Genomic DNA, 14,876 nt, shown 5'->3' on the forward strand with positions numbered 1-14,876 from the left:
ACCTGCGCGCTCCAATCCTGGTAAACTCTGATCACCGCGTTCTCCCATCTACTGCTCCGCACCTTCTTGGCCCATCTCAGCACACTTTCTTTGTTCGCGAAGCGATGGAACCTTGCCACTATTGCGCTTGGCGGCTCATCAGCCTTGGGTCTCCTCGCCAGGACCCGGTGAGCCCCTTCCAGCTCCAGGGGGGTCGGAGAGGCGTCCGCTCCCATCGCCGCATGGAGCATCGTACTCACATACGCCCCGGCATCAGCTCCCTCCACTCCTTCGGGAAGACCCAGAATCCGGAGGTTCTTCCTCCTCGACCCGTTTACTAGGACCTCAATTCTCTCGGCCCACCTCCTGTGCACCGCCTCGTGCGTCTCCATTTTTACCGCCAGGCCCAGGATCTCGTCCTCGTTGTCATTCATTTTATCTTTCACCTCACGAAGCTCCACCGCCTGGATCTTCTGGGTCTCCTTCAGCTCCTCGATCGCCAACAGCATTGGCGCCAGCACCTCCTATTTCAGCTCCTCCACACAGCGCTTAAGGAACTCCTGCTGGTCCGGCCCCCATGCTGCTCGCCCTCCGCCCTCTTGCTTTTTCCCCCTCGATTTTGCCGCTGCTCCAGAGCCTCTTTTTTTGCCGCTCCACCGCTGATCTCGGCCATATATCGTAAGGGGGGACCTTACTGCACCTTCCCACACGGGATCAATTCAAAAAAGTTCCGTTGGGGCTCCTCTGGAGAGCCCAAAAGTCCGTTGTCGCGGGAGCTGCCGAAACGTGCGGCTTAGCTCCGCATCGCCGCAACCGGAAGTCCTCCTTTTTCTTTTTGACAAGGCCTACAATATCTCTCGTTATCCAAGGACAGGAGAATGCAGCTGAGAAAGAGGAAGTAAAAATCCTAGCAGCCTCATCCGATCCAGTCCTTTCCAGATATCCTCATCTGCAAACTGCTGGCTCGTGGTCAGGAGCAGGAACTCTGGCTGGATGTTCCCTTCCCTCAGCCACTGCTGCTGCAAACCTCCATCTTAATCAAAGATCAGTGAGAGTACAGTACAGGGACTGATTCTGCGAATTGCTGAACTATCTGACAGCGGAGGGGAGCGAGGGATGGTCTCTATTGGTTCTAAGGGCCATTTGTTTCTTTTCAGCTGTGCATCGCTTGGACTGATAGAAGGGAACCCCGGTACCTCAGTGAACGACGTCAGGTGCAGTAAGTACTCTCCACCATATGGAGTTGGTCATTATGGATGACGTGAAGTCTCCAGATTTACAATAAAAATTGTTGTTGAGACGTATTGAGAATGGGATCTTCAAATAGATGGGGAGTGTATCCTGACTGCACTCCCCCTGTTCCATTGACCAACCTGAGGTGAGCATGTGGTGAGCCAGGAAAAGGAGCTCCCCTGTTTAGGATGTGGAGCTCACGGGCAAATACTCCAGGAAGAGATGCCGTTCACGCTGATTTAGGAAGGATCAGATAGGGATTTTAAACATTCTCTCCCTCCACCACTGACGCACAGTGGCGGCAGAGTGAGCCGTCTACAAAATGCAGTGCAGCAACTGGCCGAACCTCCTTCAACAGCACATTCCTGTAAAATTGTGACTTTATGTGAATCACGGGTTCCCACAGGAATGAATGCGAAAACTGGAGTTCGGTTCCTTCAGGCATTTCTTGCCCAGAAAAACCGACGTACATGTTGAAATATTTTACCGTACTGCAGCGCTGTCCATTTCTTTTTTTAAAATAGATTTAGTGTACCCAATTAATTTTTTCCAATTAAGGGGCAATTTAGCGTGGCCAATCCACCTACCCTGCACATCTTTGGGTTGTGGGGGCGAAACGCACGCAAACACGGGGAGAATGTGCACTCCATGCAGACAGTGACCCAGAGCTGGGATCGAACTTGGAACCTCGGCGCCGTGATGCTGCAGGGCTAACCCACTGCGCCACCATGCTGCCTTTGCGCTGTCCATTCCTAACATGCAAACTAAAATAAATCATTGAGCAGAACGGAAATTAGATATCACTAAATCTCTGAACGGCACAGCTTGTGTGTCTCACCTATACCATTCGTGAAACTCAGCTCAACTTTTTGCTTGCTTTCCTTTCCCACTCTGCCTTTCTCTCCTTTTCCACTCTCTTTTTCCATTGTCTCTCTCTCTCTCTCTCTTTCCCGCTCTCACACTTTCTCTCGTTCTCCTTTCCTCTCCCATCTCCTTTCCCACACTTTCTCTCCTCCCTCCTTTCCCACTCTGGGTGGGATTTTCCAACCTCCCAGCCGCATGTTTCTCAGCGGCGGAAGGCAGCGTACCCTTCACTGGCAGCAGGGTTCTCTCCTTCCGCCGCTGTTAATGGGAATTCTCATTGAACCTATCCCATGCTGCCAGGAAACTGTAGGAAGGGACACCGCGCCAGCAGGGCCAGAGAATCCCACTGCCAGAGAATTCCGGCCTTTCCTTTTCTTTCTCCATCCTTTCCCATTGTCTCGCACTCCATCTCCAGAGCCTGGACCACTTCCTGACAGTTTAGAGGAACCAAGCCCCTGGTCAGGCTGTGAAAGAAGTGAGGGGGTGGGGGGAGCCATGAATAAGGTGGGGTTTGCTCGCTCCTACCCCACCTCCCCCCCCGCTCCCCTGGCCCCAGGTTACTCACAGTTCGATCATCAACAGCGTCCTGTCACTGCACTGCACTCCTGCTCCCAGGATTTTGGGCCTCACTGTCTACACGCAGCCTGGGTCTCTGGTGACTATGATGACGGTGGATCCAGTATCATAACATCACAGTAGCTGGCCCTGAATTCAGTGGGGATGGGGTGACGGGCAGGTGAAATAATAATGTTAATCGAGAAAACAGCCCATGTTATAACAAAATAACTTAAGGTTAAATGATTTATATTAAGGACTTACTATATCCAGTTCAAGATCAGACTGATAAATATTTCCCTTTTATTTCAGGTGTCCCGTTACAGAACAATGAATCCTACAAAGCTGCAGTTATCTGTTTGGCTCTGCTTCTTATCATCATCATAGTTTTATTTATCTGCAGCAGGCTGGGTGAGTCTTCCGTTCTAACAGTTATGTGACGATTGTGGCATTTTACAGTATAGCTGACTGAGCAAGGTGTTTAAAGAGAGCTGGAGTGTGTTTTTTTTTAGCTGCCAGCCAACTAGCTTTATCATTCTTTGGACTAGGCAGTTGGATTTTGACTTAGAAAACTGAAGGTAAACTAGTAAACATTTAAAAAAAGTTAACCAAACATCAAAATTTGCTTTAAAAGCCTGCCACATTATTCATTGCGTCACAATGTAAGCTCCAGTTATTACAAACTTCAGTCTATTTTCATGAGGAGAGGTCTGAAGGACTGATCCCGGTTAATATAACCTATCTATAACTTATTAAGACACTCAAGCCTATTTGTACTTCCTGTCTGCAAACCTTTACTTCCTATTACTGTTGTTTATGTTGCACTTTGTGGCAACATAACTTCCTATGTTCCTATTCAGAATGGAACTTGCTGATGGAAACTGGTCACACTAATTCTAACCTCCCACCAGTAGCAGTGCTGTGGCACCTCAGTTTTCTGTGCCCCAGTTCTTTATCTATACTGCAGGGGGAGTTCTTTACTCCAACTAATGTCGTTTCTGAAATTGGACCAAGGTTTAATTATAATTATAAAAAATTACCTTGTTGATTATGGAAAGTAAAGGCAGCTTCTAAAATTACCGCCACAATATGATGTGAAACTAAAGACAGAATTTATGCCTTTAAATGGGAACTGGATATATTTATATTAGATCTATTTCCTTCTCATTAGAAACCTTAGATTAGTGTGCCATGGCCCAAATATCTTTCGATTTTGCACATCAGCAACAAAAACTTGTATTTAACATGTATGAAATAAAACATTCCAAGGTGCTTCATGGGAGCGGCAAAGTTACAGAAAGGGGGCTAGCTTCGGCTATTTGATGGACAATGGGATTTATCACAGTGCACAAGTTAATGAAAAGTACTTCACAACTGGAAAGAGTGATCGAAAAGGTCTATTGGATACTTGTCTTCGATACTCTGGACCCCATGAAATCTTATGGCACTAGGCCCGACATGGGCAAGGAAACCCCCTGCTGATAACCATCCCCCAAGGTGATGAATCAGTACTTCTCCATGTTGAACACCACTTGGAGGAAGCATTGAGTGGCAAGGGGGCAGAATGTACTCTGGGTTGACTTCAATGTCCAGTAACAAGAGTGGCTCAGTAGTACCACCACAGATGGAGCTGGCTGAGTCCTAAAGGACATAACTGCTAGATTGGGTCTGTGACAGATGGTGGGGGAACCAACAAGAGGGAAAAACAAACTAGACTTCATCCTCATCAACCTGCCTGCCGCAGATCTGTCCATGACAGTATCGGAAGGAGTGACCACCGCACAGCCCTTGTGGAGACCAAGTCCCGTCTTCACATTGAGGATACCCTCCATCGTGTTGTGTGGCTCTACCATCGTGCTAAATGGGATAGATTTACAACAGATCTAGCAATTCAGGACTGGGCATCCATGAGGCACTGTGTGCCATCAGCAGCAGCAGAATTGTACTCAGCCATAACCTGTAACCTCATGGCCTGGCATATCCCTCACTCTATCATTACCACCAAGCCAGGGATCAACCCTGGTTCAATGAAGAGTGCAGGAGAGCATGTCAGGAGCAACAACAGGCATATCGAAAATTGAGGTGTCAAACTGGTGAAGTTACAACACAGGACTACTTGCATGCCAAAGAACTTAAGCAACAAGCGATTCCATAACCAACGCATTAGATCTAAGCTCTGCAGTCCTGCCAGATCCAGCCGTGAATGGTGGTGGACAATGAAACACCTCACTGGGGGAGGAGGCTCCACAAATATCCCCATCCTCAATGATGGAGGAGCCCAGCACATCTGTGCAAAAGACAAGGCTGAAGTATTCGCAACGATCTTCAGCCAGAAGTGCCAAGCGGATGATCCATCTCGGTCTCCTCTGGAGGTCCCTAGCATCACAGATGTCTGTCTTCAGTCAATTTGATTCACCTCACGTGATATCAAGAGAATGCTAAAGGCACTGAATACTGCAAAGGCCATGGGCCCTTACAATTTCCCAGCAATAACACTGAAGACTTGTGCTCCAGAACTTGCCGCACCCCTGGCCAAACTCTGTTGTACAGCTACAACACTGGCATATACCCGGCAATGTGGAAACTTGTCCAGATATGTGCTGTTTACAAAGAGCAGGACAAATCCAACCCGGCCAATTACTGCCTTATCAGTCTACTCTCGATCTTCAGTAAAGTGATGGAAGGGGTCATCAACAGTGCTGTCAAGCTGCACTGACTTGGCAATAATCTCACTGATGCTCAGTTTGGGTTCTGCCAGGGTCACTGAGCTCCTGACCTCATTATAGCCTTGGTTCAAACATAGACAAAAGAGCTGAACTCCAGGAGCGAGGTGAGAGTGACTGCCCCTGACAACAGGCAGCATTTGATCGAGTATGGAACCCTAGCAAAACTGAAGTCAATGTGAATCAGGGGGAAAACTGTTCACTGGTTGGAGTCATACCTGGCGCAAAGGAAGATGGTTGTGTTTGTTGGAGATCAGTCATCTCAATCCCGGGACATCACTGCAGGTGTTCCTCGGGTAGTGTCCTGGGCCCAACCATCTTCAGCTGCTTCATCGCCTTCGTTCCAACATGAGGTCAGATCTGCGGTTTGTCGCTGATGATTACACAATATTTAGCACCATTCGTGACTCCTCAGATACTGAAGCAGTCCATGTGCAAATGCAACAAGACCTGAACAATATCCAGACTTGGGCTGACAAGTGGCAAGTAATATTCGTGTCACATAGGTGCCAGGCAGTGACCATTTCCAATAAGAGAGAATTGAACCATCGCCCCTTGACATTCAGTAGCTTTACCATCACTGAATCCCCCACTATCAACATTCTGTGGGTTACCACTGACCAGAAACTGAACTGGAGTAGCCTTATAAATATTGTGGCTACAAAAGCAGGTCAGAAGCTAGGAATCTTGTGGTGAGTAACTCACCTCCTGACTTCTCCTGATTCCTCAAAGCCTGCCCACCACCTACAAGGCACAAGTTAAGAGTGTGATGGAATACACCCCATTTGCCTGGGCGAGTGCAGCTCCAACAGCACTCAAGGAGCTCCACACCATCCAAGACAAAGCAGCCCGTTTGATTGGTACCCTTTCCATAAATATTCCCTCCCTCCACCACTGATGCACCATAGTAGCAGTGTATACCATCTACAAGATTCACTGCAGGAGCTTACTCAGTCTCTTTAGGCAGCACCTTCCAAACCTACAACCACTATCATCCAGAAGGACAAGAGCAGCAGAAATGGGAACACCGACATTTGGAAGTTCCCCTCCTCACCATCCTGACTTGAAAATATAACGCCGTTCCTTCACTGTCGCTGAGTCAAAATCCTCGAACTCCCTCTTAATAGCAAAGTGGGTGTACCTACACCACATGGACTGCAGCAGTTTAATAAGGCACCTCACCAACACATTCTCAACGGCAATTAGGGAAGGGCAACAAATGCTGGCTTAGCCAGCGAAGCCCACATCCCGTAAAAATTAATTTTTCAAAAACTTGCCAAGCCCCTAGCTAAGCTGTTCCAGTACAGCTACAACACCGGCATCTACTTGGCAATGTAGAAAATTGCCCAGGTATGTCCTGTATATGAGAAACACAACAAAACCAACCCAGCTAATTACCGCCCCAATCGTCTACTCTCAATCATCAGTAAAGTGATGGAAGGGGTCATCAACAACGTTATCAGGCAGCACTTACTCAGCAATTACCTACTCATGGATGCTTAGTTTGGGTTCTGCCAGTGACATTCATCCCCTGATCTCATTACAACCTTGGTTCTAACATGGACAAAAGAGCTGAACTCTTTTCAGCTCACATAGTGAGATGAGAATAGCTGCTCTTTCCATCAAGGCAGCATTGGACGAGTATGGTATCAAGGATCCCGAGCTAACTGGAGTTAATGGGAATCTGGGAAAACTCTCCACTGGTTGGAGTGTAGGGCAGGGGATGGGGGGGGGGGGGGGGGGGGGTTGCGGGGATGTGGTGTGGTGGTGGGGACAGGATGGCAAGGTGAGCAACTTTAACCTCTGGTCACAGAATCCACAACAAGATGAAGGAATTTGAAAACATTTAAAATCTTTACAGAGCTGAGAAGGAGAAGCATTCAAGTGAATCAGTGTGGATATTCATACTGTAATAACAGGCATTTCCTTCCCTGCAGGTTATCTGGACCAGGCTTGGAACTTACTTCAAGGGCAGGTCAGTACTTTGAGTTCTTTCTGTAGAGCTCAGTAATGGTTAATGATGCTCCTGGCTGCTCAGTAACAGCACCTCAAGTGTGGTTACCGCTTGGTGCCCCCAGAGGCAGTAGAGCTGTAGCAGCAATGCAAGTGAGTGGTTGAGGAGCTTATTGTTTTGGTTGTGGAAGGTTTGTGCGTTCAGCTTGTTGAGCCTGTCTGGGGCATTGGAACATTGGAGGGCTTGGAATTCCAGCATGATTGGGATATTCCCAACCGTTGGAATGTGTAGAATCCCAACCTGTCTTTATTTAGATTAATTTGTGGGATGTGAGCATCACTGGCTGGGCCATCATTTATTGTCCATCCCTGAGGGCATTTAACCACATTGCTGTGGATCTTAATTCACATGCAGGCCAGACCATAGATACATAGAAGATACAATGCAGAAGGAGGCCATTTGGCCCATTGAGTCTGCACCGACCAACTTAAGCCCTCACTTCCACCCTATCCCCATAACCCAATAACCCCACCTAACCTTTTTGGTTACAAAGGGCAATTTAGCACGGCCAATAAACCTAACCTGCACGTCTTTGGACTGTGGGAGGAAACTGGAGCATCCGGAGGAAACTCACGCAGACACAGGGAGAACGTGCAGACTCCGCACAGACAGTGACCCAGCGGGGAATTGAACCTGGGACCCTGGCGCTGTGAAGCCACAGTGCTAGCCACGTGTGTTACTGTGCTGCCCCTAAGGATAGGGGCAGGTTAAGGATGGTAGATTTCCTTCCCTGAAGGACATTAGTGAACCAGATAGGTTTTTACGACAATCAACGATGGTTTCATGATCATCATTAGACCGTTAACTAATTAAAAAAAATTGAATTAAAATTTCACCATCTGCAGCGGTGGGATTCAAACCCGGGTCACCAGAGCACTACCCTGTGTCTCTGTATTACCAGTCCAGTGACAATACACTAGGCCACTGCTCCCCTCGTCAGGGGCATTCCCAACCATTGGTGGGCCGACCAATCTCAGTCTGTCGAGGAAATTCCCAACCATTGGAGCACCCAGAATTGTGGTCTCTCTGGGGATTCCCAACCATTGGGGGCGGGGTGGGGTGTTTAGCAGTCTCAGCCTGTCAAGGATATTTCCAACATGGCAGGTCCAGTAACCCCAGGCTCGCTGGAACATTTCCAACTGTTGGAGAAGCCAGCAGTGCAAGGCTGTCTCCGGCTTTACAAACCATTGGAAGGTTCCAGCAGTAAATGCTGACCTAACCAGTGATGCCCACATCCCATAAATGAATTGAAAAAAATCCCAGCCAGTATTGGCATGGGCAGCGTTTGAGACATGCACCACAGTCAGCGATGCAATGGTGTTTAGTATACAGATGCACCGGGGAATGTTGTGTGGTTGTTTAACCTGCTGCCGTGGGATCTACCTGCCATACGAGGCTAGCAGATTCCACCTGCAGCAGAAGACCGGTTGGGAGTGGCCTCATATTAAACACTCTATCATCTACCTCACGTGGACAATGTCCTTTATCATTAGATAAACAGATGGAGAGGACAGAAGGAGAAGGACCAAGAGCGGGTAGCGCAGGAAACCCAACTGGTGGGCGTCCCAGAGATGGAGCAAGGAGGGGACAACAGCGTACAAACCGGGATCCAGGAAGAAGGCAAAGACAGTCATTCCCCCGAGGAGGAGGGAGCAACCCAGCATGGCACATCAAAGGACTGCTACATCACTGGACAGGGTGCTAATGGACTGCAGGAAGGGAATGCCTGAACTGAGTTGCCTTATCGTCAATAGGTAGCTGAAACAAAATACTCCAGGGTTCAAAGAGTTTCCCTTGGAATCTTACAGAATTTGCTTCAAAGCTGAACTCTGTAGAACTGTTTTATTGTGTGATCAGTACATCCTATAATTTTATATCCTTGAGCTCCATGCATCACAGTTCACCAGTAATGTTACTCACTGGGACAGTGCAACAAAGGATGACTATTCTGTTATCAGTCACCACTGTACAGGTTGGTCATGCTTAATACTGACAGGATAACAAGCATTGATTGTTTTTGTCTAAAGTCCTTCGACCTGTACTTGTGTGACTGGTGAATCTTGCATAAAGTCTGCGGCCATGCTTTTCTGAAATTGTGTAGGGTTGATGCAGGCACCTGCAGATGGTGCCCTGTTGAGGGTTTCATGATCAATGTCCAATGACCTGCTGCTGGAGGTTAACTGGGTGTGGGTTGGGGGGCAGGGGGAGGGGTGGGGGGGGGGGGGGCGGGTTGGAAATAGGTTTGGGCTCGACATTGCACAATGCAGTGACCTTCCAGCACTTGTTAGCTGGCTCATACCCAAAACCTGGACACTTTCTTGAGAGCTGGCAGGATCTGTCAATGTGTGTCGGACCACTTAGGTGCCAGAGACGCTGCCAGGGATGGCGGGGGTACTAGAGGGGCTGTCAGAGCTTATGGGGCTCCAGAGGGAACGTGCAAAATGGAGCTGCACCCCTGGAAGAATTGGCTCCCTCGTGAAAGGGAGTGAGAAAAAAAGATGAGAATGATGACAAGAACATAAGTCTGATTTGGTGTTCAAATAGCAACAAAACCATTCAAGACTTCACGATTGTTCTTTGTAAAATTGCCTGAAGCCTCCTTATTCACCCACACCTATCCAAGTACATACAACACAATTCTACTGTTGATTGGTTGATCATTTCTTGGTGATAGCACATTTCTTTTATTCCATAATTGGGAATTTGATATTTTTTTTGTCATAGCCAGCAAAAAATGATTGTGATAATGAATCAAGGTTGATGACATCAACAGTAAATGTCATGATTATGCAGTTGCCTCTTACCACACTGGAGGAATGCATTTGTAGCATGCATCCGCAGATGGTGTGAGTACTTGAGAATTTGGTGAGAGGGGGAATTTGGTGAAGAGAGGAAAAGAAGGTTCGGATTTTTGCTTTTCACACAGGTGGACAGAAAAGATCCCAGGGCACCATTTCATAGGAGAATGTGGGGGTTCCTGCTCCATGCCCCCCCACCCCCCCCATCCCAATTCGTAACCTGATCAATATTTATCCCTCAATCAACATCACAAAAACATTATCTAGGCATCATCACATTGCTGTTTGTGGGACAGATTGGTCAAATTGGCTGCTGAGTTTCCTACATTACAACAGTGGTGCACTTCACAATGATTTCATTGGCTGTAAATTACTTTGGGAGATCCTCTGGTGATTGCGAACGATGAAAATAGAAATGCAAATATTTCTCTTAGTTAAATTAATTAGTCTTTAAAAAAATCTAAAAATAGACAAAGTGAATTAGATACATAAAGCTTTCATTAAATGTACACAACTGCAGCATGTGGGCTTTGTGATAAATAGCGTCTGTGATAAACATCTGTCATGTCTGCAACTCCAGGACGTTTGGCTCAGAGTTGTTGAGCTGGAGTCCAGTGGGCAGACATTGAGGGGCATAAGGGGAGGGGAGAGTTGCTTGAACACTTTGACCCAGGAGGTCGTCACGCCTCTTAGATTATGAAGCGATTTAGGTCCGGTCAGTGGTCGGGGACAGGAGGATGTGACTCATGAGTCAATGCAACTGTGAGGACTGCAGATGCAATGGTGGAGGGGTCTTAACCTTTGCAATTGTCCAGTAGGTTGCTATCAGGATGGATAGGAACAAAGACAGTAATGAAAGTGGGCAAATAGGCCATGGCACCATGATACAAGAGGACAGTCAAGTTGGCAGAGAACAACGTGATCATGGTAGTGGGTAGTATATTTTGGTGGATAGATACTGCATTCTGCAACCACGATTGGAAGTCTTAAAGGCTGTGTTACCTGCTCGATGCTGAAGGAGAATGGTGATTTCAGTTGTCGTGCTTCATGGAGGAACCATGGAACTCGGCTCTGCTGAGGAGTTCAGGATGAAGCAGAACCTCATGAGTAAAAATTCTCCAGACTACAGACTGAGCCACACAAATGGACAGAGGGGCAACAGTCTGGTGGTTTAAGTGCATAGCTGAAAGAGTGATGTGGGAGGTAGGGGTGTCAATACACAAGGCACTCTCACAGTACTGGAGAAAGAGGGGGCTGTTCTGCTGGGATGGGCTTCACGGGGATGGGGGATGGGCTTCACGGGGATGGGGTGGAGGTGTGAGCTTAAGTAGGGTGCTCTTTACGGGAGCTAGTGCAGACTCGATGGGCTGAATGGCCTCCTACTGCACTGTAAATTCAATGATTCTACGTACTATCCCAGTGAATCAAATTAATCAGTCAGTTGGTGGGGCTTTAAACTAATAAGTTGCGGGGGGCAGAATTCGGACAAGGGTAGATATAAATCTGAAGAGAAACGTCAGGTCTCTGAAGCAAAGTGGCAGCCTGAGTAAAGTCAAGCAGATTATGTCAGGAAGGGACATAGCTTAATGGTAATGGGGCATTAGTAGATAAGGGGAAACCACTGGTGTTTGGATTTTTAGGAGACCTTTGATAAGGTCCCACACAAGAGCTTGCTGCACAGGATTAGGGATCATGAGATTGGGGGTAATAGATCAATATGGATTCAGGATTGGCTAACAAATAGAAAATAGAGAGTAAGAATAAATGGGCCATCTTTGAGATGGCAGTGTATAACTGTGGTAGTACCAGGTATTGTGGTACCTAAGGCTGATGACCATTGGTTAGACCCAGGAGTCTACCATTGGCTGTTGTAAGTAGCTCCGCCCTGACAGGCAGAGGAAAAGAAACGTTGCCATCCCAGCACCCTTCACTTTCTGTATCGAAGCTGCTGGGGAAAGAGTTCTAGTAGATTAAAGCCTTCAGTTATGGAATCACTTCGTCTTGAGTGTAATTGATTGCGCATCAATAAGCTCTGGGTTGTGCAAAGATCAGAAAAGGGCTATCAATGACTTATATGAAGGAACCAAGGATCCAAGTTTGTTGGCATTGCAAAGCTAGGAGGGAATGTAAAAGGTAGTTGTAATTCTCTGTCCGTTTGCTGGTGGCAGGATTCTCTGGTCCCACCAGCATCCCACTCCCCACCAGTGGCTGGGAGGCTGGAAAATCCTACTCAGTGAAGGGGATGCAAAGAGGCTGCAAGGAGATTATGGATAGGCTACATGATTGGACAAGAAGGTGGCCAATGAGGTATAATTTGGGAAAGCATGCTATTATCCACTTCAGGAGTAAGAATGAAAAAGCACGGTGTCTTGTAAAGGTGAAAGGCTACCAATTATTGGTGTTCAGAGGAATTTGTAAAACACAGAGCAATAATGTGCAGGTAAAATAAGGAAGGCAAATGGTACAACCACCCTTATTCCAAAGGGATTGGATTATAAAAGTAAGGAAGTTTTGCTGCAATTGAACGGAGCTTTTTTGAGACCACACTTGGAGCAAACACAGGGAGAATGTGCAAACTCCACACGGACAGTGACCCAGAGCCAGGATCGAACCTGGAATATCGGCGCTGTGAGGCAGCAATGCGAACCACTGGGTCACCGTGCTGCCCTACCTACTTTTGATAATTTTATTGAGAGTTTTGAATGATTGGAATGATGTATGAATGGTCATTACAGAATAATACTAGTGGATTTCTGGTAGCATTTTGAAGGATTGGGATAATGTTTAGCTGCTATCCTGGCCTGTCCCTTTAAGAGCATAGCTGAAATTCAGGTAATTGTTGCTACTTGTCGGTATCAACTTGCATCTCAACTGGCTTTCTTTGTTCTATTTTATGAGACTACATTTGTATCAAGATAATGACATCTGGGCCGCAATCTGGATCGCGCCCTCAATGGGGGTGATCCAGATCAGCATGTTTAAATGAGCATGGGGGGTGTCTCCCAGGCTATTAGAGACCCCCGGGTGGTTGGGGCCCTGTCCCCAACAGGGTGGAACCCTGGCACTCCCCCTACTACCTGGGCACCGTGGCATTGCCACCTGGGCACCCTGGCAGTGTCACCCAGGCAATTTTCATAGATGATTTGGAATTGGGGACCAAGGGCAATGTGTCCAAGTTTGCAGACGACACTAAGATGAGTGGTAAAGCAAAAAGTGCAGAGGATACTGGAAGTCTGCAGAGGTATTTGGATAGGCTAAGTGAATGGGCTAGGGTCTGGCAGATGGAATACAATGTTGACAAATGTGAGGTAATCCATTTTGGTAGGAATAACAGCAAAAGGGATTATTATTTAAATGATAAAATATTAAAACATGCTGCTGTGCAGAGAGACCTGGGTGTGCTAGTGCATGAGTCGCAAAAAGTTGGTTTACAGGTGCAACAGGTGATTAAGAAGGCAAATGGAATTTTGTCCTTCATTGCTAGAGGGATGGAGTTTAAGACTAGGGAGGTTATGCTGCAATTGTATAAGGTGTTAGTGAGGCCACACCTGGAGTATTGTGTTCAGTTTTGGTCTCCTTACTTGGGAAAGGACGTACTGGCACTGGAGGGTGTGCAGAGGAGATTCACTAGGTTAATCCCAGAGCTGAAGGGGTTGGATTACGAGGAGAGGTTGAGTAGACTGGGACTGTACTCATTGGAATTTAGAAGCATGTGGGGGCATCTTATAGAAACATATAAGATTATGAAGGGAATAGATAGGATAGATGCGGGCAGGTTGTTTCCACTGGCGAGTGAAAGCAGAACTAGGGGGCATAGCCTCAAATAAGGGGAAGTAGATTTAGGACTGAGTTTAGGAGGAACTTCTTCACCCAAAGGGTTGTGAATCTATGGAATTCCTTGCCCAGTGAAGCAGTAGAGGCTCCTTCATTAAATGATTTTAAGATAAAGAAAGATAGTTTTTTGAAGAATAAAGAGATTAAGGGTTATGGTGTTCGGGCCGGAAAGTGGAGCTGAGTCCACAAAAGATCAGCCATGATCTCATTGAATGGTGGAGCAGGCTTGAGGGGCCATATGGCCTACTCCTGCTCCTAGTTCTTATGTTCTTATGTTCTTATGCACTCGTTTGAACACCACTCTTCTGCAGAATCAGTATTCGACTCAAAACGTTAACCAAAAGTAGACCATTTTCTCTTTGTGGTATCCTCCGGTGTGAAAACTGCCCTGTTTATCCACGGCAACAGTGACTGCAGTTCAAATAATTATACGATACAAAGGGCGTTCCGAAGATGTCAGAAAGGCGCTCTATAAATGAAAATTCCGTTGACATTTGTTTAGGTCAGCTTTTGGCCTTTGTGTTGTTTTTCCGTAATTTCTGAAGAGTTAGAATAAGTTTATTTTTAATCCTAATAAGAATGTAAATTTACAGTGATGCCACCTGTATGTTTGATGATTTTGGTTTCAACATTCTGATTTTATCTGAGGCCTCTTCAAAGCCTGGGGCTTGATTTTTGATTGTATCCTGAAATTTTCACTTTCTCTCCCAGATCTCTCTAGTTCATTTCCACCTACATGCTCAGATGTATTGCAACCGGCCAGCTGCTATCTAGTCATGTACAGTCTCGAAAGTAAATTTAAAGTAATTGTTGCATGCACTGGCTTATGGGGAGGGTCTGCATGGGTTCTTTCCTATTCAGTGTCATGGTAAACCC

General features: G+C 46.8%; 1 protein-coding gene across 2 annotated transcripts in view; it reads left to right on the forward strand.

Moving 5' to 3' along the window:
• LOC140428293 (tumor necrosis factor receptor superfamily member 5-like) overlaps positions 1-9,559 on the forward strand; it is a 111,215-nt gene extending 101,656 nt beyond the window's left edge. For both annotated transcript variants that reach the window (XM_072514607.1, XM_072514608.1), the window contains exons 6-9: positions 1,137-1,198; positions 2,944-3,042; positions 7,292-7,329; positions 8,862-9,559. In XM_072514607.1, the coding sequence (XP_072370708.1) occupies positions 1,137-1,198; positions 2,944-3,042; positions 7,292-7,329; positions 8,862-9,098 (436 nt within the window). In that variant the 3' untranslated portion in view covers positions 9,099-9,559. The remainder of the gene's footprint in view (positions 1-1,136; positions 1,199-2,943; positions 3,043-7,291; positions 7,330-8,861) is intronic.
• The last annotated feature ends 5,317 nt before the right edge of the window (positions 9,560-14,876 follow it).

Source organism: Scyliorhinus torazame, chromosome 8, assembly GCF_047496885.1.
Source record: "Scyliorhinus torazame isolate Kashiwa2021f chromosome 8, sScyTor2.1, whole genome shotgun sequence".
In the NCBI taxonomy this organism is placed as follows: Eukaryota; Metazoa; Chordata; class Chondrichthyes; order Carcharhiniformes; family Scyliorhinidae; genus Scyliorhinus; species Scyliorhinus torazame.